The sequence below is a fragment of the Bacillus rossius genome, chromosome 17 (assembly GCF_032445375.1).
Source record: "Bacillus rossius redtenbacheri isolate Brsri chromosome 17, Brsri_v3, whole genome shotgun sequence".
Classification (NCBI taxonomy): Eukaryota; Metazoa; Arthropoda; class Insecta; order Phasmatodea; family Bacillidae; genus Bacillus; species Bacillus rossius.
In genome coordinates, this window is record NC_086344.1 from 3,394,959 (window position 1) to 3,419,130 (window position 24,172).

General features: G+C 34.3%; 1 protein-coding gene across 1 annotated transcript; it reads left to right on the forward strand.

Moving 5' to 3' along the window:
* The first annotated feature begins 207 nt into the window (after positions 1-207).
* Positions 208-24,172, forward strand: LOC134540572 (antichymotrypsin-2-like). The gene is made up of 8 exons (XM_063383390.1): positions 208-271; positions 4,938-5,053; positions 6,489-6,680; positions 11,000-11,210; positions 15,065-15,279; positions 17,478-17,660; positions 21,969-22,107; positions 23,763-24,172. Exons 1-8 carry the CDS (start codon positions 259-261, stop codon positions 23,891-23,893), a joined length of 1,200 nt encoding a protein of 399 aa, XP_063239460.1. The 5' UTR covers positions 208-258; the 3' UTR covers positions 23,894-24,172.

Here is a 24,172-nt window from a genome sequence, read left to right on the forward strand (position 1 = left end):
TGTATACGTGTGACCCTTAAAAAACACTATATATATATATATATATATATATATATATATTCGTGCACATAGGTCCTTATTTCACATAATTCTACCGAGCATAATAATAACTTCACATTTACTATCACACCAAACAAAAACGTCTTGAGATTTAGCGATAAAGTTGATTGCATTTAGGTATAAATATTCGAACGCAATAACAATCTACTCTATAAAAGATAGTCAGCTCGACAAGATACAAGCTTACATCATCGAACAATGGTGCTGTTAGGTATGAAAGGGATACTCGGAAAGAATATATTATTCTAAAATATCATTCATAGAGCTCAATGTCGTAACTATGTGAAGGCTTACTAGATGTTTGTTATTTCAATTGATGATATGTAGACAAATTTGAGTTTTTTTAATTATGCTTAAAACCATAATATATCTTTAAAATATTTGAAATGATTTATGTTTATATGATTAAAATCCTTTATTTGTTGTGATTATTGACGAAAATTTCAATCTTGCTTAACGTTTTACAGATTAATTTTAATATGCTATGCCATCTCCGGTGCCATAACTTATTTATTGTAACTTGGGAACTGGAAAACTTCACACATTCTGTGAACTGTAGGTTGTACTGAAAAAATTATTGGCCCAATCAGATGATGTCGTTTGGTGAATGACCTTCGCATCTTTGAAACTGCAATTAAATTCTGACTAGTTTACACACGGTTCATATTTTAAAATTCAAACAAATTAAGATGTATTTTTTCATAATTTATTTATTCTGTGTATCACCACTTATACAAATATTAGTAACACGAAGTGATATTAGTAAAATAAACGGAAATACGGACCATATTTTATAAGAACCGTTTACAAAATATTGTTTTTATTGAAATAAGTTATCGAACAGCAGTGACCTATTAGGTTGCAATTAAGCTTGTACTAGACGATGTTTAATTTCTCTCATATCTTCTGTAATGCCCATGGGTTGAAAGGGAAAACGAAATTGTGTATATCATTAGAGAAGAATGAATTCATTTCTTCACAAACACTATACCGAATATGCCAAGAGAAAAAAACAACTATTAAAGTTTTCAACCTAAGCCGCTCCATATATGAGTAGAAATAAAAATATTGTTCTAATTTAACCAAACATTCGAAATAAATCAACATTTCAGCAGTTTATTTTCAAATTATCTAACCTGAGAAAAAGAGTTGTTTTTTTTATTTTATCATCTTTACTTCACTTGCAAAAAATGCAACTGCATTATCTTAATATAATATGTAAAAAATATTCTGTGCAATTTTCGAGCTAATGAATTTTAAATTTCCTGCTGGTTGTTTTGAAAAATCTAGTAATTTTAAATAAAAAGGACATAGGGAATTGGGATTTGATTAAATATAGGTTTTTCAATCATGTAACCATCAAATTACATGAATATATCGTCTTTATCGAGATCATTCTCAGCAATATTGGTACTTATTAACATCAGAAGTTAAAAATTCTACATTTTTTTTTAATTTTAATTTATCAGTTACATATTATACATTTTGGGAAATTTTAGAACCTTTTTTATTTTTTAACATATAGTTTAACATAATAGTGACGCCCATAATTTTTGAATTCTTAGTGAAATAAAACTATCTTACTTTTCCATTCAGCTCTTATAAATAATTAGTTTATCCATGAATAATTAATGAAAATTTATAACGCGTGATAAAAAAGACAGTTTATATTTTTTTGTTTACTATTATTGAATTCATATGATTTATTTTGACTATAATAAACAAATAAAATACTAAACCAGTAGACTGTTATTATGGCAGTTATTAGAACAATTAGATAAATATGCCCAAAGAATAATTTGTATACTACAATATTTATTTATATGAAAAATGTAAACTTTTTCTCTCAATTAACGGGAATTTAAACATTTTAAGTAAGACTTATTACTAATTTAGATCCGCACTCTTCGTCACTGCGCTGGAGAAGCACAATTATTGAAATTTCAATGAGATAATGTAATGAGTACAATAATGCCACATTCCTAACGTATTTTGAAAGTTTGTATAACTCCTCACTATGACTGTTTTCCGGCCCGAAGGCCTGCTCGCCCGCCACCTCCCCTCCTATGTCTGCGCTCATTTAGGGCGGAATAGGAGTCTTCCTACAGATCTTACTAATCCAGAGCCCAAAATCTGAATTAGACTTGGAAGACCGGTGCCCTCCACTCTGTCCGACTTGCAGACCGCCGACTGCCTACGCAAGTCAGTGGACAGAGTTTCAGAGGAAGTTAGCCTTCGGTTTCCGCCTACCGACAGCAACAGTCCCAACCAGTACGTAATAAAGACCGGAAAAAAAATCGCGGATTCATTTCGCGGTATGCTAAAATTAAAATAATTGTATTTTTGTGCAACTTCTGCCATTGGTTCGCTGTTAACCTGGAGGACTGTGGGCCAATTATAGAACCTCAGTCAAAGCAGTGTCGAATCACGAGTCTCCCAATTGAGACGCCTCACGAGCCAGCAGCCAATGAACAGGTGACGTTTGCCCGAGTATGCACAGGATCGTGGAGTCTAGCCTGGAAGTTAATAAACCGGCGATTTTTTCCAGTCCATAGTACGTACTAACTTCGGAAACTGGTGACTACCAAGGTCTACCACCAGACAGGCTTAAACCAACTGACTTTGTCAGCAAACCGAGCCAATCCGGGTAGGAAACCAGAACCGAGCCCCCGAGATGAATGGCACTACACACCCCCTCCTAGTTCACCATTTGAAGCGGAGGACAAGTATGGTTCTTCAACCAGGGCGATCGGTACAGACACTCCAGAAGCCAGGCATGATTCCCAAAGGCAGTCAAAATGGAGCACGATTGGACAGAGCTGTAGCTCCCAAGACCGAGGCACTACACACCCTTTCCTGGTACACCTCACTACGATTATTTAAGTTTACAATATGTTATCGAGATTAGTTCTGCTGGTATAAACTTTCATTTGGCACACCAATCGAGTCACGTTGCATGCCCGCCATGTTGACGACCTCGGCTCGGATTTAGCGATGACGGGTTTCGCCCGTCTGTGGGCCTCGTTGTGGTGTTCTCAAGTGCTAGCAAAAAGCTACAGGCGGGAGTTCGACCACACCTCGTCGCTCACGACAACGTATCGTCAATTCCCGAGCTCCTGTGCACGAGGCTACAATCATTGGACAAATGAATGAGCTGGTCAAATGGAACCATCCGATGACATCAATGGACATAGCCTCGCAACCGGGGACCTTGAGCTTCATTGTGGTGTTCTCAAATGCCAGCAACAAGCCACAGGCGGGAGATCGACCACACCTCGTCGCTCACGACAACGTATCGTCAATTCCCGAGCTCCTGTGCACGAGGCTAAAATCATTGGACAAATTAATGAGATGGTCAAATTGAACCATCCGATGACACTATCTTCAATTAGCATAGCCTCGCAACCGGGGAGCTAGTGAAATGACACTCTGGTTGTAAATAGTGCCCGTGGCTAGAGAACACCACGACAGCCACTCAGGCGTTAAACCCGACAACACTTACGCATACTGCCTGCTCGCTGTGTGCCGTTTACAATCACACCCTTGGTTAGCGGTGAACTTAATTCTCAACAATCGTTGATCACAAGACAGGAATGGGCAGATAAGAGATACACGAAGAGCTTATACGGGATGGGAACGTAAGGAGATAGTGAAATGGTACCATTGGGGGAAGGCTATCTTCAACTGCGACAGTGGCGCTCGCATACTCCGGGTCGTGTGGTGTCGATAAGTGAAGCACTCCTGCTCAGTTTTGCACAGATGATCCGTGTTGACCGAAATTCCCGCCTAACGTTCTGCGGATATCTCGCCACCATCGCTGCTGCGTGTTCTTGGTCTCACGACAGGTGCTAAGGGCCAACCTTCCTTGCGTAGATGGAAGCATATCGGCTTTTTGTGTGAGGGACTTCTGAATTGAGTCCTGGGTACGACTTAATTGGACGTTTGCAATGTCTCAGTTTGGTAAAAATAAGTATAAGTATGGCCTAAAACATGTATAATTATGGCCAAAAACATGTCTAAGTATGGTCAATAACATCTAAGTATGGTCAAAAACATAAAAGTATGGTCAAATATATATAATAATGGCCTAAAACATGTAGATTTATGGTTTAAAATATGTTCTCTGTATTTTCAATATCATCTATAAAAATAGTCAAAAACATGTATAATTATGGTCCAAATGTGTCTTATTAGTGTCTCAAGCATGTCTACGTAGAGCTAAAAAAATCTAAGTATTTTCAAAAACTTGTCTAAATACGGTCAACAACATATCTAAGTATAGACAAAACATGTTTAAACATGTTTTGAAACAATATCTAGGGACAAAAATATCTAAGTATGGTCAAACACATTTTTCAGTATGGTCAATAATCTATTCAAATATATCACTTAAAATCAATAAAAAAATATGGGAATAGAGTTGGTCAGCTAGTTAATATTGAAAATTACTACCGACGAAAAAATATAAAAAAGAAGTATTTGGCTATGCAAGGCGACAGGCAATATTTTTTTGTTTTTTAAAAATGGTAATTAATGTTATGTGACGAATTGACGATACAGAAAACTAATTAAAAAATACACAAAAGGTTTTAGAAGTTCACTTTCATCTAGGATATAACGAGGGCTTCAGCGAGTGTGCTCATAAGATTAGGGTGTAAAACATATTATTGGTTTTATTTCTTTAATCTTGGTGCTTACTTGCAAAATTATTTGGTTTATGTAACAGTCAAAAGCAAAAACTTCCCGGACAAAATATACTTATTTTAATTTTAGTCGTGAACTACCTTAGTAGTTTAAGTCTTATGTTCCAAGCATTAATAAGTCGTCTTTGAAAGCTAAAAATTAATAATATTATGATGTTATTGTTTATTTTTCAGCTTCTTTTTTGGTTCTTGTAAGCCTTTCCTTCACCGCGCAATCACATGTGGCAGTTAATGAAGAACTGCGTACTGTGGCTGACGCTAGTAACAGTTTCACCATGAAGTTTGCTCAAGTAAGTATAAGTATACTAAAGATAAAAAAAAATTCGGCTAAAATACGATTTAAAGTTTTCAATTTTTCGCTAAATAAAAATATATTTACGAAATATTGTACATTAGTTTTACATTTGACTTAATGAGATCATTAGATGTATTACGAAACGACAGAAAGATAGTTTTTTTTTTGTTTTTTTGGTAAAAAAAACATATTTATTAATTTACAAATGGTGTAGTAAAATGATATGTTTCACAAAAAAGGCAATATTTAAATGGTTTTTTTCAAAAAATTCTATCAATAATTCTTGGATTTAAATATAGATATACTGGTTATTTTAAGTTTTTGGAAACCATTACATAAAGAAGTATTTAACTCATGAATAATGGTAAAAATATTATCCATTATATTAACACTAATTTAATTAACAACTTATTTAAGAAACAAATAAATATAGAAATATAATATATCCTCATATAAATATAAAAATACATTATAGAAACAAAATAATTTATGATACTACTATTATCATTTATGCTGCTATATTTTTCAGTATTTTTAACAAGAAAGATAATGAAAAATACAATCGTACCAATAAAGCACTAGACCTAAACTAGTACATATAGCTATAGTTATTAGTCGCCAGCATACTAAGCATTCGTTCACAGGAGCTATTTCACCACTGGTTGAGGTGTACAACAACGAGAAACAGTATCTTGTATCAGTACCTACTGTAACGGTCGTAGTCATTTCCCAAAATTATTTAATTATTAAACCAATAATGTAAGTGATGGTAAATTCTTTGTAGCAGTAAGTCATCAATTAATTCAGGCGTGGGTTAAATTAGGTACATAAGACAATTTCAAAGTTAAATTTTGCAAATAAATAATTTAATTTTTTATTGGTTTGAAAAATTTTGAAACCAATACCTATGTTTTCGGACGGTTCCTCCAACTACTGCCAATCCCGACTTCTTATTCCCGAAGTTACTAATGGTTAAGTAAACAAACATGCCGTCTGTCCAGTTCCTACGCCAGGTGAAAATTGCGACTTTTTAATCCCCCGCAATACCTAATGATTGTTGAAAACAATATGGTGTCGGTCGATTCCTAAGCCTGGTGTGAATCGCATTTCCTTAATTCCCCGCAGTACCTAATAATTTTTTTAACATTTCTTACACCTGATTTAAATCGTTACCCTCTAATCCCACAGTACAATTCATTGTTGAAACCAATATGGCGTCGGACGGTTCCTATGCCTAGCTTAAATCATGACCCTCTAATCCCCCGCAGTATCTATTGATTGTTGAAACCAATATGGCGTCGGACGGTTCCTACGCCTAGCTTAAATCGTGAACCTCTAATTCCCCGCAGAACCTAATGATTGTTGAAACCAATATGGCGTCGGACAGTTCCTACGCCTAGTTTAAATCGTGTCTCTCTAATCGCCCGCAGTACCTGAAGAAGACGTCGCCCAGCAGCAACGCGGTGTTCTCGCCCGTGTCGGCCTACTCGGTGCTGGCGGGACTGACCGAGGGCGCCGACGGAAACACCCGAGCCCAGCTGCTGTCCGCGCTCGGCCTGCCTGACGACGACAGTGTGATCCGGGGCGGCTACCGGGGCATCGCCACCGCCTACGAGGCCTCCGTGAGTCGTGTCACGACTTAGAAACACACACCTTAGAAACCCTTAATTACAATCTCATTAATCACAAGCACATGCGTAATACACCCAAATTAAAAACACTAAACTTAAAAAGACCCATATAATAAACCACAAAACTTAGAAACACAATCTAATAAACACTCACCTTAGAAACAGACAACTTGGAAACACCTATCAAAAAAAGCACAAAATTAAAAATACAATCTCATAAACATGCAACTTAAAAAATTACAACAAAGAAACACGTATAATAAACACATAACTCAGTAATACAATTTAACAAACACGAAAGTTGAAAAAACTCTACTTAGAAACATCAATTTAATAAAGAAGCAACTTAGAAACACACATCTACTAAACACAGAACTTGTAAATGCAATGTAATAAACATGCAACTTAAAACCGATAACTTAGAAACACCCATATAATAAACACAAAACTTAGAAACACATAGGTAAAATACACAACTTGGAAACACAAAAATTAGAAGCACAGTCTTTGAATAACACAACTTAGCCTGGTGTCACATTATGCGTTTCTGCCGCTGACGGTTAAAATTTCTGCAGCCTTTTTTATTTTTGCCGAATATTCTTGCAAATACATTTCTTAAAAGCATAGTGCAAGTCTCTTATCCATGTTATAAATACATTTATCACAATCGAACATCTATACAATTGATCTAGAAGAAATCACAAATTAGATCATGGCAACCGCTCTAGTTCAACAATACCTATAGTGTGACACCAACCATAGAAACACATTACTACGAAACAGTCACCTTATAAACACAAAACCTAGAAACTCATAACTTAAATAAGCCTTATTCTAAAATAACTGTTTAAATAATATATCACATTTTTTTCATTGTGCAAAGTCTAATTTTCTTAATTAAAACGTATGCTGCATAAAAATGGGCTGGAAGATTTTTCTGATAAATATTTCTGATTTTATTTGAATTGTTATTAATACTGATATAAGTTAGGATTGCATAAAAAATATAATAGTTCAATATGGAAATTAAAATAGTGTATTATGAAAATTTGATTTCACAGAAATTGATAATTTGGTATGGGGTAGGGATTAATACAGATTTGTGGTTATAAAAATTTTAATAAGAAATTGCTTAAGCTTGAAAACTACTGACACTTTTTTTTCACAACCACCTTTAACTAGCCTACCTTCTGATCTCGGGATTTGACGTTTAGTTCTGGGACATGTTTTATAGTAGCCATTGTTTAAATTATTATTATTATTTTGCATTAGTATTTGAATGGCATCAGAAGGTAACCAACCGATGGTCAGAGGGGAGTATTATGTTTTCAAAGCTTTAGCATTGGCTTTGTATTAAGGGGGTGCCTCACATTTCAGGTCAAGATTATATATTTACAGTAATTACAGATAAACTTGTAGACTTTTTCAATAGTTTAACTTTCATGAAATGAAAAAAATATATATATATATAACGAGCAGTACGAGAGTGCTGCGCCTGTAGACTTCCATAGTGAAGAACTGGTTCAAAGGCTAGTTACTTAAGGGGTGCCTCCCATTTCAGGTCAAGATTTTATATTTACAGTAATTACAGATAAACTTGTAAACTTTTTCAATTGTTTAACTTTCACGAAATGGAAAAAAATACAGCGCATACTTTTTGCATTATTAGCTGCCAAAGATACATTTTTAACGTTTATGGGTTGTACAAATATGGAGAAATTAATTTATTGCAGAACTGAAACTATTTAGGTTTAACTGAAATGCCACTAGCTTCTTCAAGAAATGGTTTGAATTTTTTTCAGAAAATATTAATTAATTTTACCTGGCATTTCAAAATTCTCAAATTTGTTACGATTTTGACAGCTAAGAAACATGAAATGAGTTTTTGTGATAGAAATGAAAACCATATCATGAAGTAGCCAGTGTCATTGCAATTAGAACTAAAAAGTTTCAGTTCTACAATAAATTAAATTCTCCATATTTGTACAATCCAAAAAAAAACGTTTCAAATTTAAATTTGGCAGCTAATTATGCAAAACGTATGCGCTGTTTATATTTTTAGTTTCGTGAAATTTAAACAAATAAAAAAGTCTAAAAGTTGATCAGTGATTAATATAAATATAAAATCATGACCTGAAATGGGAGTCACCCTATTAAGAGACCAATTTCAAACTGCGAAAGTCTTGAAGTTTTTGAGTTATTCTTATGTTTTATTACTTATTGTTTATTTACTATGTGTCCTTGGTGTATAAATTGTGTTTATTTTCTCATTTTTTGTTTTTACTAAAATATTCAATGAATCACTATCACCATTAATTTGGTTTCACGATTTGTATGGCGTTAGGAATTTTAAGTATATGGCTTACTATAATGTTTTAAAGTCACTTTCTACCTCATCTTCACACTGCCACAACACTTAAAAACTTAGTTGTAAAGGTGCTTGACTACGCCTAATGATAATAAATAAAAAGCAAGCGTTTTAGAAGTTACCTTTTCATAATCGTTACTTTCATCAATGAAAGTCCTTTAAAACTTTTCCAAAATGCAAAAACTATTGTTTATGTCCAGCAAAAATTTTAAAGACTTCAGCTGGAGAAAAAGGAGTTCACTCGGTATTAATTAGTAATGCATGCATGGCAATCCTATGACTATTTATCATCTTTCGATGAAATTTATTTGAAAAGATAAGTTTTCTTTATAAATATTTATTGTGAAAGAAGCTGGGTTGTTGTTTTTTTTTTGTCTCTTCCATTTGTCTAATGGCTTTTTGACTGCGATGGTTCTTGTATTCATTATATCCATAAAGGTTTGTCCTAGTTTCCTGGATTCAGTTTTGTTGCCCTATCTGTTGTATTTCTTCTACTTGAGTTAGGCAATGTAACAAAATTTAAAAAAAAATCGTTTATAAGTAATCCTACACCATTGAAATACCCAATAGTTTATTTACGTTTCTAAGTTGAGCCACGTCGTATTGCTAGAGGTTACCGAGGTTTCGTTATGCATTTCTGCAGGCATATTCAGGGACGAGAACCAACTGTGAGATGAAAGGTGGTAGGCATCTATACGAAATGGCCATGAAGTTTCTTTAGAAGCCTCTCAAGATTGGATACCTAAGAAAGACTACAAGCCAGCACATATAGAACCCTAACCTCTTATCAGCTCTCGGTTGATTCTCAACTCTGAGGATGCCTGCTGTAATGCGGAGCGAAACGTTGTTCCACACTTCTACCTCTGCGATGCGGTTGAACCTTGAAAGTTAAGATGGTTTATTAGAAAATAGATTGAAATTTTATAAAATGATTCAAATATTTTTTTTCGTATAAATTAATTTATACTGTAACATAATATATGTATCATATATTTCTAAATAGCATGGCAATTTAAACAAATTTGGCCCTCTTTTTATTCGAGGACACAAAATGTACTAAATATTTTATTAATTGTACTTTGTTACACACTCGACACTGAAAAATATTATATAACTTATTTTAAACTTTAAACACTAGTTTTCTCCTTCAGTTCATTTTGACAAGAAAACAAAAACATTCTAAAGATAATTTTGAGAAATATCAAAGCTGACCTATATTTTATTTAATTTTTCAGACTCAAGCCTCTTGCAGTGTAGTGTAAATAAATTGAATTAATGCATATTTCACCCATGAAAGCAAGTATTTTATTTTTACCATTAACCAACAAGAAAAATAAATGAAGTAGCTTGGCTTCTGAGTTGTAACCGTGTCCTTGGAAAAATAATTCACCGACATTTCGGTCGACATTGCAGTCACCATCATCAGGGACCAGTTACCTACTGAAACGTCGGTGAATCATTTGCCAAGGACACGGTTACAACCCAGAAGCCAAGCTTCAGACAATGGCCGTGAAAGCCTGCGAACATTATTAAGAGAAATAATTAATTACTGAAGTTAGAATATGTTTAAATATGCATGAGATGAGATGTAATTGTTAGAGACCGGAAAAATTCGCGAGTTCAATGACCTCCAGAGTAGACTCAACAATCCTCTACACACTCGGGCAAATGCCAACTGTACATCGGCTGCTGACTTGTGAGTCGCCTCGACTGGGTGGCCTGTGATTCGACACTTCTATGAGTGAAGGACTCTAATTGGCCTTCATGCCTCTAGATTAACAGTGAACCAATGGCAGAAGCAGCACTAAGGTATAATTATTTAAATTTTAGCATAACATGAAATGAAATCGCGAATTTTTCAGGTCTCTAGTAATTGTTGATAGGGGAATTGCCCTAATGTTCGTTAAAAAAAATAGTTGCCAAAATTTTGATCTCATTCCAGAAAAACGGCAAAGTGATCTTGAACATGGCAGACGCTTTCTTTCTATCGAAGTATTTCGAACCGAAGGCGAGTTTCATGACCACGATGCGAAGCGACTTCAAGTGCGACGTGAAGAAGCTGGACTTTACGTCAGGTGACTCGGCGGTCAGCGAGATCAACAACTGGGTGTCCACGGAAACCGACGGCCGCATAAGCCAACTGTACGAACCAGGTACTGTATGAGCGTTCGGCAAATTTAAACGCCAAGATTCTCAGTTCATACCAGGAGAAGGGGAAAAAAAGGGGCAAGAGAAACACAGTAGGGGAAGCAAACCGCTTCTGGAGCACAAAAAGTATATCGTCGGCTTACTTCTAAAACCTCGAAAGTCCAGATGTTCCCAGTTTTATATTCCGGATGTGTTTGGTAAATATTTTTTTTTTTAATTTTTTCATAGTGCATATGCTGATAAAACCTCGTAAGTCAACTCTACTTAGTATTTTTCTTTTCGCAAATTATAAAACCTCGTATCTTTGTCAGTCGAAACCGTGCTCCAAAAGCTCATAAGTTCTCCTGTCTATTTGATTGAAATTGAGTTACGAGGTTTTAGAAGTAAGCCGACGATATGCAAATCAGGTTCATTAATCATTTTACCTAATTCGCATATCTTTTGTGTGGTCCAAAAACAGCTTGCTCCTCCGACTAACCTCGCATGCAGTTTCCTAAATCATCCACAGATAGCGCAAGCTGTCCTGTTGTAGGTCAAAAGATAGAATGAGAACAGAATAAAAAAAATAAGCCTGTCATGGGGACTGTCAACAGAAGTGAAAACTTAAATCTTTGTTTTTAAATGTGTAATATCACATCATTTCTACGTCAAATGTATGTAATAAAATTATTTTGGAATTATATCAGTACGATGTCAGCATGATATGATTTATCTTTACATAATTTTTTTAGTCAAAAAAAGATGTCAGTGGTATGTAAAAATTACGTAAAATTTCATTACCTAGCTATGACTTACCGGTGATGTCAGACCTAGGTCATGTATTCACGTGGTCAAATTAACTTCACTTACTGCTACTACAGCATGTCGGTGACGCGAACTCACAAGATTTTACTCATCCAAAAAAGTGTCCAACACGCACATGATACAGTCGAGTATATACAATGTATTAGTGTATATATGCGTATACATGTACACAGGCCGCTGCGCGTCGCCAGTCTGGCGCAACACGTCACTAGCATGTGGTGACGCGAACCCATCAGTTTTGCCCCTACCGAAAATCGCTCAACGTGCCTAAAGAAGTTTTCACTTCAAAAATAATAAAACTATCTGATATATAACACCATAAATTTGTTGCCACCTTCACGTATGTATGGATCTATTAATAAACACACCAATAATAAATATATATTTATAATCCCTAATTTTAGCATTTAAATTTTAGTAATTTTATCTTTATTTGCATATCACCTGACTTAATGGCCATTTTCGTGTCTGATGTTTCGCTGCGACAAGATTACCTGGCTTAGCCTGATTAATTTTTATGTGTTTAATGTCTAGTGGTTTTAAAATTATTTTCTACTTAATTAATATGAAATGAAATTTGTACTTCATTAGAGTGTTTTGCTACGAATTAATTCCGCATATGTAGCCTATTAGGCATGCAAAAAACAGTAACATAGCTTTGTTTTAGTTCTAAATGTTGGAATTATTATGTTTCCAAAATATTTTATTTGCATTGATTTTAAAGTTAATATCTTCATATATAAAATAACTAATAAGTTTTTTTTCTTCCCTGCAAAGATTTCATGTTATTACATTTGTATCTGAGTGTCTGGGAAACTGTGGTACATGGCCTTAAAAGACCAATCATAAATTATTGTAGATAAATTGGAAATAGAACGAAACTACTTTGTATTTTCTTCTTCTAAGTTTGCACTGCAACACTGTTGAGAAGTTTGAAATTAAATTTATGAAAACATCTGGTTAAAAAAATTATCTTAATATCATCGTAATTATATGGAAACTATGATAACTTGCTTTGAAATGAACTTACAAGATTCATTTTAATATGTCAACGGAACACTTATAGAAAATCTTCTGATGTTCACAGCACACACACAGTTATTCCTTCCAAGGGCCTGTTTATCCTTTTTAGAGCATAACAAATAAATTGAAAGTTAAAAAATGATTTCAAGTCCTTTAACGTTTGCCATTTTACGAATTGATATTTTGAATTCGCATCATGAGAGTGAAGTTTACAATTTTTTTTTCTAAACTATGCCTTCAGCATCTACAGCGTGAGAACTGATAAATCATAGATGCATGTGTCTCTTACTCATGTATATCCAGCCCGTGACTTTTCCCTGTCATCAAGTCGCTGGAAGCTTCATTTTAACGGCCAATTAATGGGAAAATGCTGTAAAAGAGAAGCCAATAGTTGGTTGCAAAGAACAAATCTATAATAAATTTTGGTGTTATATGCAGGACATGTGGGGAAGACAGATGTCAGTAAATATAGGTCTTAAAATAAACTACCTTGGCTTTCAATGCTGAGCAATTTTGAAGTGGTACACTAATGTTTCACTCCGCATTACATCAAGGATTTGGAGGGTTAAAAATTAAAAATAGAGATCGTACAGGTAAGACTCTGCTTACACCACCAGGGATATATTACCGGCAATCATTCAAAGGAGGCTTCTTCATCCGTTGGGCTCGAGTATCAGCCACTCAGATGAGAGGTTTCCTGTCACTGGCTTCTGTATCGACCAATTATGTTTGGTTTCTTTTCATTGGCTGTGTAAGTCATTTGGAGTTCGACCCTGAGGGGTTTCGCTCCTTGTACTTTTAGCTAGTGTTCATTTTATGCATTTTCATAATTGGTTGTCATGTTTTGGACAGCCTGTAGCCATTTCCTCTTTTATTATTTTAAGGTGTATTGCTATAACTTCTACAAATTTTCATGTTCGTGCAATTCTCTTCGTTTGCTATTGTTGATTTCTACACTACGTTTAATGATAGAAGAATATTCTGCTATGGCTTATCTGTGGTTCACTTGTTTGTAGTTCTGTGTGTTATTTGATTCTGTGGTTACATTTTTTTCTGCCTGTCATATATAAACAAGGCCAAACTATATTTTAAAAAAATCGCAGATATGTAATTCCATAGAACAAATAAACAATCTATCTCACTAAAATGGTAATTGTTCTAGTTAAAACCCGTAGCCCTTCCCGACTAAAGTTCATTGACATTGACAGTTTTGACATGTGTTTTGGATATGCCATGTATAATATCTGGACTAAGCCCATGTCACACATCTAGAAATTGCAGTAATTTTTCTGACATTTAAACAAAGATTTACACCTCTTATACAATAATTTTTTCTTCGTTGTTAAAGATAACTGACTTTACGAAGCAACTATGCCAGATTCCGACTTTGAAGTTCAGATTTCATTGTAACCAGGGTAAACATTTTTATTCAAGGAAGATCAATGTGTTTGGCTGTTGACAGAAAAAATTTTATTAGGAGATTGTCAGCATACTAATATAATTTTTGTGCATTAATGTTAAAAGACTGCACGAACTTGTGAGTTAACATGTGTGTGTGTTACTGATATTAATGTATTGACATTTACTTTCTACCTTCTTTCTTGTTCTTGTACTGGCAATATGTTATTTTTTATCTTTGAATTAATTACATGAGGTGCAAACCTCGACTATAATTAGAGTAATATATAAATAAAAATTTGTTGGAATTTAAAAGTTACATGTATGTTTTTAACATTTTAGAATAGCTTAAGATTGTTTTCCACCGTATTAACTAAATTATCATAATCTCTTCCTAATGCTTAACTGTTTATTTTGCTTTACTAATTCAATGGTAGCTAATTTACAAATTTTGTCAAGGGTAAGTGAATGTGCATCACCACAACATCGCCACCTACAAACACATAAATTTATAATTAAATATTTTTGAAAACAATTGGTTTCAAACCAGAGCTAATAATACTTGTGATGACACTGCTCATGCTAACATTCCAAATATGCAATATTTATATTTATTTATTTATTTTCATATCAGGTGAACTGAGAGAGAGCACGCTGCTCGTATTGGCGAACGCTGTTTACTTCAAAGGCGCGTGGAAATATTCGTTCGAAACCGGTGCCACATCGCAGCGGACATTCCACCTAAACAGCAATGACTCCATTGCCGTGGACACGATGTCGGTGGAGTCACAGTTCCTCGTTTACTCGGACGACAGCGTGCAAGCCAACGTGTTGGAGTTGCCCTACACGGTGAGCGTACCAAAAAAGGCCTTCCTCTGAATCCACCAAGAAAAACAGGTGAAGCTTTGGAGTAACGCTGTTGTGCTGAAATTTCCCTTCTCGGTGAGCATACCAAAAAGGAATTCCTCTGAATCCACCAAGCAAAACAGGTGAAGCTTTAGAGTAACGCTGTTGTGCTGAAATTTCCCTTCTCGGTGAGCATACCAAAAAGGAATTCCTCTGAATCCACCAAGCAAAACATGTGAAGCTTAGAGTTATGCTGTTTTGCTGAAATTTCCCTACTCGGTGAGCATACCAAAAAGAAATTCCTCTGAATCCACCAAGCAAAACATTTGAAGCTTTAGAGTTATGCTGTTGTGCTGAAATTTCCCTTCTCGGTGAGCATACCAAAAAGGAATTCCTCTGAATCCACCAAGCAAAACTGGCGAAGCTTTAGAGTTACGTTGTTGTGCTTAACTTTCCCTACAAGGTGACCCAGACGAAAAGGCCGTTATCTATGTTCACCAAGAAAAACGCTTGAAGCTACGGAGTTACATTGATGTCCCGGAGATTTTATACTTGGTGAGTCATCTAAAAAAAAAAGGCCCTAATGTATGTCGACAAAGCAAAAACTTGAAGTTACAGAGTAATTATTTTGTGCTGGCATTTCCTTACTCTGTGAGGTATCCAAAACTATATTTCTCTCAAAGTCCACTAAGAAAAAAAATGTTAATATTCGGAGCTATGCTATTGTGCTGGTGTTCTCTACTAGGTGAGACATCCAACATGGCATTCGTCTATGTCCGCCTAGTCAAACATTTGAAGTTTGAGAGCTTTTGTGCTAAAGTTTTCCTATTCGATGAACCATCCAAAAAGGCCTTCATTTAAGTCGGCCTAGCAAAACATGTGAAGTTTCGGAGTTATGCAGTTGTTACTCCGAAATCAAGCCATGTGGTTTTTATAAATCAAAAACATTTAATTCGCCTAATTGTTTAACTTAGTTTTTAGGCTATTTACTATTTTCTTTTATGAGCTGGCTAGAAGGTTTGGTAGATGTCGATTGTAATTTCCCACTCACAAAACCGCAAAAGCGACTCTAGTTATTTATTCTAACTTAGGTAGGTAGGAAGTTAATACGAGCCACATCAAGGTTTCATAAACTTTTCTGCATGACCATCTTCTTGCTCCATTATTATCCTGATTGCTTAATGCATGCCATACTGCATCCCGCCTGACTAAGCCCATGGCTTCGCCTGCGTATATGCAGGTTTTACCTGGGCCCACCTGGCTAGAGTAAGACTGTATGTAAGATGGGAGATTTGGTCGCGGTGACGAGTTCCACCATGTCTGGCCAATTCCCGAACAAAGCACCTGGTACATTCCACCCTTTCCCTGCATGGTTAATCCCCAGCAAGTTAAAGTGCATAGGCTTAGGACTGAGATACATACAGGTCCCTGAATAACCGGGACTTCTCTATAAAAAATAACAATTAAGCTGTAAGTTATGTTAGTATAACTAGTGATTTTCATATTATAGAATGTTAAAATGCATGACATTTTATGCTGCAATAATTACATAGTTCATTGATTGATGTGACTGCGTATAATTCCTATTAATGAACAAAATTACCATTTATGTTGTTATGTGTCTATTTATAGAATAACAAACAGATAATTTCCCTACTTAGCTGCAAATTCTTTTGATAACAACATTTGAAGATCGATTATATTTTGTATCAATTCAATAGTTAAACTACATAAAAACCGATGTAATATCACTCTTTTGTAACGATTCATTTTCATGTATCTTTAAAATTACTTTTATTTCGTCTATTCATCGGTGCAGTCCACATTAGTTAGTTTGCAAACAGATACTGTTATCGCATAGCTGAATGCAAAATCGTATGACATCGCGGCTTCATCGAGTCCACAGTACTTCATCTCGTGCAAACTCCAAACTCCATGTTTAAAACAACAAATGAAGTACAGTTGAACTTCACTCATCCAATGAATGAGCAAAGTTTACATTTATTTATCTGCCAAGAAATATGACATTTTGTTTTTAACGTTGTTGGGTTATAATAACATATCAAGAATGTTATAATGTCAGTCACCAAAACTTTTCAACGTATGTGGCCACAACTCAGAAGTCTAGAAGTAGTTTCACAAAGTTTCGATCATGACAGTGCATGCACCGGAAGGATGAACTTTTGACAATTCTTTTCCAGGGTGAAGAAATGAAAATGATGATTATACTGCCATACCAAATAGATGGCCTTGAACAAACAATTCAAAACCTGAAAAATATTCCGAAGCAAGGACGCTACGATTATGCTTCAGATTACATAATTTACGTCCCAAAATTTGAAATCACTTCTTCAAGTATGGACATTGGGGAAATTCTAAAATCTGTAAGTATTCATTATCATGAGTATTATCTGCCAGTGGGCATATTTTCTTATGATCTATCCTCTTAGTAATCTGTTTTACTGTTTTACCAAGGTCACATATTGGATTTATTTTTATTTAACCTAAGACAGTTTTTGCCAAAGTCTCTCTAAATAAGCTTTTCATTTTGCATTATTAGACCCATTTTTTTGCCTGATGTATGTTACTTCTTTCTGATACTAGTCAACATCATGTAGGCGCATAACTATTCATAACTTACAGTTTTATCAGACTAGTAATGTTGTGGTAACCTAATGTTAGTCCTTTTTTATTATTAATTTCACGGTTCGTATCACACACACACAAAAAGTACTTCTGTAATCTTATGTTTTTTTGAAATATATATTTAATTAAATCAACAATTAGCGAAAAACTTAACATTCAAGAATGTTTTTGCTCATAATTTTGTTATAACATAACTATCGTTAACTTTTCATTAGACACGATACCAAAAAATTAGCGTTTCTTTGACAGTTTTTCAAACCTTAAAGACTAATGTATAATTCAATTTTGGCATGAGCTGAGAGCATTATACAGTATGGTATACAGTTATAAATTAAGTGTTCGTTTATGGCTTTTAAAAAAATATTTTATGTTTATCATTCTTCTGTACCATTATAAAACTGTAATTTTCTGTTTGTTTTTTTTGTTTCAAGTATCGGGTAAAAACTACTGCACCCGAAATTTTTTGGACCTTGAAAATGTATTTTGTGCTGCATTTTGAAAAATATATAAAAAATATTTAATATGAATTAATTTAAAAATTAATATTACATTTTAAAAACTAAAAACTACGCTATTTGTATTAAATAAAAAGGTTAAAAATAAATTAATTTAAGGATTTTGATCAACAGCGACAGAATGGATTAAAACTCTGGATAAAGATATTTATTTGCTAAGCTCATAATAAGAATAAAGTAATAAACAAAACAATGAATTTTAACGAAATAAAAGCGTGGGGTGCATAATGACATAATGACTCTCTTCTTAGTAATAGCCATTAGTGTTAGAGAATTAAATACAACTGATATCAAGCGTGCATATCTCTTTTTTTTTAATTTTCATAATTATCATCCAAATGAATAGTCAATAATGATGTTTTATTTTTCATTAAAAATTAATTGTTTTGTTTATTACTTGATTCTCATTTTAATCTTATTAAAATAAATACGTTAAACATTGTCTTACTTCTTTCTGGGGCTGTTTAACAAATTACTTAAAATTATAAATGATTTATTTTTTAACTTTTTAGATCATAGCGTGTTTTTTTTGTTTTTTAAATATAATTTTGATTTTTTTATTTAAACTAAAAGTTGCTATTAAATACGTAGCTGATAAGTCTTTCGCTAAGTTACGATAGTAGTAGTGCTTTTTGTGGCACATATACATAGATACACTAAAACATTGTATATACTCGACTGTATCATGTGCGTGTTGGACTCTTTTTGGATAGGTAAAATCTTGTGAGTTCGTGCACTTATATGCTGTAGTAGCATTAAGTGAAGTTAAACTGACCACGTCAAAAGTTTAATTTGTGTATACTGTGCATTGCCCAGTGACATGACCTAGGTCTGACATCACTGGTAAATCATAACTAGGTAATACATTTTTTCGTAATTTTGACATACCATTGACATATGTTGTGACTTAGAAATGATGTAAGGATAAATGATATTATGCTGACATTACACTAATATGATGCCGAAATCATTTTCTTACGTACATTTGACGTAGAAATGATGTCATATTACACATTTAAGAACAAAATTTTAAGTTTTCACTTCTGTCGACAGTCCCCATGACTGCATATATATATATATATATATATATATATATATATATATATATATATATATATATATATATATTTGTAACTCGCCCCAGATGACGCTATTGCGCATCAACTTCTAAACTATTTAACCTATCTCCACGAAAATTGGTATACATGGATATTTGAACACAGAGAATATTTGCGCGATATCCATTTTGCTATAACTCGCCACTAGATGGCACTGCAGTGCATCAACTTATACAACGTTCAACCGATCGCCATGAAAATTGGTATATTATGGTTTTGACTCTCCTTAATCCACAATAAATACAAATACTGATTGTGACTTTAATAAGTATTTGTGAGTGATTTTAAAACATATTACCATGTCAAACATATTATAAATTCTAGATTACGTACAAACCATATATATGTGTGTGTGTGAGTGTGTATATGCGTGCGTGTGTAAATAAACCATGGCAAAACCACGTCTGTTAATTTCTGCTAGTATTAAATAAAATTGTTTGGAATTAATTCGATACTTTTCTTTAAATGGCAAGATTTTAGGAATACTCTGAAAATGCACGAGTTAAGCCGTGAGTTTTTATCTAGTGAATAATATTTTTTTTTTTTCAAAATCTTATAAACATGCATTTTACAGTGTTAATTTTTAATCTGTTAGCATTTAATCTGAAAATTATTAAATTATAGGCCGATTTATTTAGTAGTGGAAATAATAAAAAAATGCTGTTCAAAGCTCTGAAATATTATTGTAATTTTTTTGGACTACTTAAATATTGTTTAAAAAAATTTACGATATTTCTACATAGTTTCCATTCATAAAAATTATACTTTGACGAGTTTAACCAGGTTTGGTCCACGGATTAAAAAGGGATACTATTACCGATGTAACAGAGGTGATGTGATAAACAAAAGCAGGTCACAAAGATTCGCGTTGACAGCTATTATTTCGTTTGAAGATGAGAGCCATTAGACCAACTATAAATTGAATGGGAGCTTTCAATTACAAAATTTGTGGATGATTTTAATTAATTTTTGACTTGACAACGTCTAATAAATCGATGAACGCCGGCTGCACGCACGAAAAAATGTCCCGTTACGCACATTGTTCTGTTACGCTGTGTCCCGTTACGCTCATTGTTCCGTTACGCTGTGTTCCGTTACGGTGTCGGCGAGTGCAGTAATAATACTTTATGTTACAATTGACTAAAAAATTATGGTGATTCATATAATTGATGATAGATATTTTATTACAGTTTATTTATATGAAAACTTGTTCATTATTATATTTAAACTTTATAGCTTAACGCCAGATTTTAAAATTAATTACAAGTCATCTACACGTGAACTGTTTCGTCGACTGTTTATGAAGTGAAGTGAAAAGTTAATGTGGTTTACATTGCTTATTACAACAACAATTTCGGCAATAAAGGTTAATTATTCTTGCAATTTAAAAATTTGATTACTAGTATAATTTGAAATATTTATTCTTTTATTATCAAAATAAAAACGATTCAATTTTATTCATGAAAGTATGCAATCATTTAATCAATGTTTTGTTATGACGTTGTCACGTTAAAACTATCGTACGTAAACCGACTTTACAGACAACCAATTTTTTTGGGTTCAATATTTTTGTGCTGTCATCATTTGTGGAGGTTTTTTTCCCCCTTTTTCTTTGTTTTTTGACAATATTCCTGTTATGGAATATTTTGTGGTGTTATTATCCTGTTGACAACAGCAATTTTTTTTGCTTAATTTGTGTTTTTTTTTGTCTTTTGTGTTTTTTTTTGTAGTTTTCTTCTACAGACATACACGTGCTTTAGCAATGGCGCATGTCCAAAAGCTTACATCAAGTCAGACCAACTATAAATTGAATGGGAGCTTTCGATGATGTGAATTTGTGGATGATTTTGATTAATTTTTTGATGTGACAACATCTAATAAATCGATGAACGCCGGCTGCACGCACGAAAAAGTGTCCCGTTACGCACATTATTCCGTTACGTTGTGTCCCGTTACGCTCATTGTACGCTTGCCCCGCATCTATCTCTCTTCCACTCGATTGGAACAACCATCGATTTGACTTTTCAGAGGCACATTAAACTTTAAACACTCCCATTCGTTTCCTACTTTTCCTGTCATCGTCCTATCATTAACTGAAAAACACAGATTGGAAGACGTTAAATAGCAAAAATGTATGAAAGTAATAGTTAAAATAATTTCTTCGTTAAAGTAATAAACATATTTGAATTAATGAGTGCAAATAAAAGTAAATTTATCAATTAAATTGTAGATTTCAATTCATTCCTTCTTTGTATGCATACAAAATAATGATAATTCAATAAAAATTATTCAACTTTATTTTAATAAAAGTATGCAATCATTTCATCAATGATTAGTTATGACCTTGTCCCGTTAAACTATCGTCCGTAAACCGACTTTAAAGACAACCATTTTGTTTTGCTCTCGCCGGCAGTTGGGAGTCGAGGACGCCTTCTCGCAGGAGGCCAACTTCTCGAGGATCGCCTCCCAGCAGGTGGTGCTGGACTCAGTGAAGCAGAAGGCCTTCGTGGCCGTCAGCGAGGAAGGCACGGAGGCCGCGGCAGCCACCGGAGGTAGGCCCCACGCACCTGCACACACGGAAAAATACTTTCGTGTTCGGAGAATTCCCTGCAGCGGTCAAGGCACCGAAGACGCAGTGGTTCCCAAACGTTTTAAACTGGCGACCCACCTTTCCTTATAGGTAGAGACCGGAAAAATTTCTGCGGTTTCACTTCGCGACATGCTAGAATCCAAATGTGTTTGACCTTTCGCTGCTTCAGTGATTAAACCACAGGTTGTCATAAGTGGAGACATAAAAAATTCGCGGATTCAATGACCTCCAGGATAGACTCTACTACACTCTACACACTCGGGCAAATGCCACCTGTTCATTGGCTGCTGACTTGTGAGTCGTCTCGACTGAGTGTCTGTGATTCGACACTTCTATGAGTGAGGGTCTCTAATTGGCCCTCAGTCCTCCAGATTAACAGTGAACCAATGGCAGAAGCAGCACTAAGGTATAATTATTTGAATTTAAGCATATCACTAAATGAATCCGCGAATTTTGCAGGTCTCTAGTCATAAGGAATCTCAGCCAATGAATAATCCTCAACGAAAGAAGTATCGAATCAAAAGCGTCATAGTTAACAGTTGTCACGAGTCAGGAGCCAGTGAGTAGATGTAATTTGTCCGAGTGCATAGAGGATCTTGGATCCTATCCTGTAGGTAACTGAGTTCCCGAATTTTTCCGGTCCCTACTTAAAGGAACACCTCCACTGTCTATCGGTCCATAGTTGAAGTAAAAAAACCTTATTTGTATCGTATCCCTTCCTTATATTTATATAATTTACCATCAAATATATGTTTTTTTTAAGATACCGATTGATTATTGATAAACGATTTGTGTTCTGATTTGAAAAAAAAAAAGTTTAAAATATATAAGAACATTGTAGCAAAACAGTTATTTATTTAACAATAGATATGTGTTTGCACACAATTCGATTTGTTTCTAATTTTCTTATATTTTTATTATGGTTTATTCGATGGTTTCTGATGGTTTAAGGATCGAGTCGCGACCCACTGGTGGGTCGCGACCCACCGTTTGGGAACCGCTGCGAGGGAGTTCTGGACATGCCCGAAATTTTAAAGTCTTGTAACTTCGTAATCGGAATGAAAACCACCATTTAATTTTAATTTTAAAGTCTTACGAATATCTCTGACAACCTAAACATCTTTTACCGTTGAGTTATGATCACTTAATATATAAGAACGAATCATTGCATTAATTAATTAAACACTTTAAACTTTATCTCACAAACGTGCATAAATCTGGATTATTCAGGTATCTAACTCCCCCACTCAGTAAATCTAATTATTTTCTAACATGTCCTCGATCATCTACGCACGATGAGAAAACATCGCCTGCTTAATGGCTGTACTGAATTGTGGAACATGTTAACTGTGATGCCTGTGATTTGGATTATTTTCTTGTTGAAAGTTTTCGAATGGTTTTGAAGTCCATCTAGTGAACTCTATCCCATTATCGCAGATGCAGCATAGAGGTGAACTGTTTCAGTAATAGTAATCATTAGTGATAAGGTGTAGTACTTAGAAAGATGAATTTATCTGAAACCACAATAAAAAAAGTTGTTTATTTGTAATGCATTCTTCGTTGCAAGTCAAGCCATAATGAATAACAAGTTTTTTGGATTTGTTAATTTTTTTCCAGGTGGCGAATTCCCAGGGCCATCGATCGGTAGCCGTCCAGGAACATTTGAAGTCGATCATCCTTTCGTATACCTCATCGTGCATGTTCCAACAGATACTGTCATCTTCGCTGGATACGTCCTAACACCATAGGGTTACACACAGGAAAGGTCGTTGGATGTGGAATGATTTGATTGTTATAAATATGTACCAAACAACGACCTTCAAATTATGTTGTTTTGTGGCACCAGGCTGGAATTCACAAGCATAAACCTAAAGAATTTCGCTTTTTTTTTTGTTAACTACTGCCACGTTATGATTTATGAATTAATTGCAAAGTATTATATTATGAACATTCTGAATTGTATTTAATCTTGTATTTCTTCATGTAATGTAAAACCACTTACTATACAATAAAACTTATATAAGACA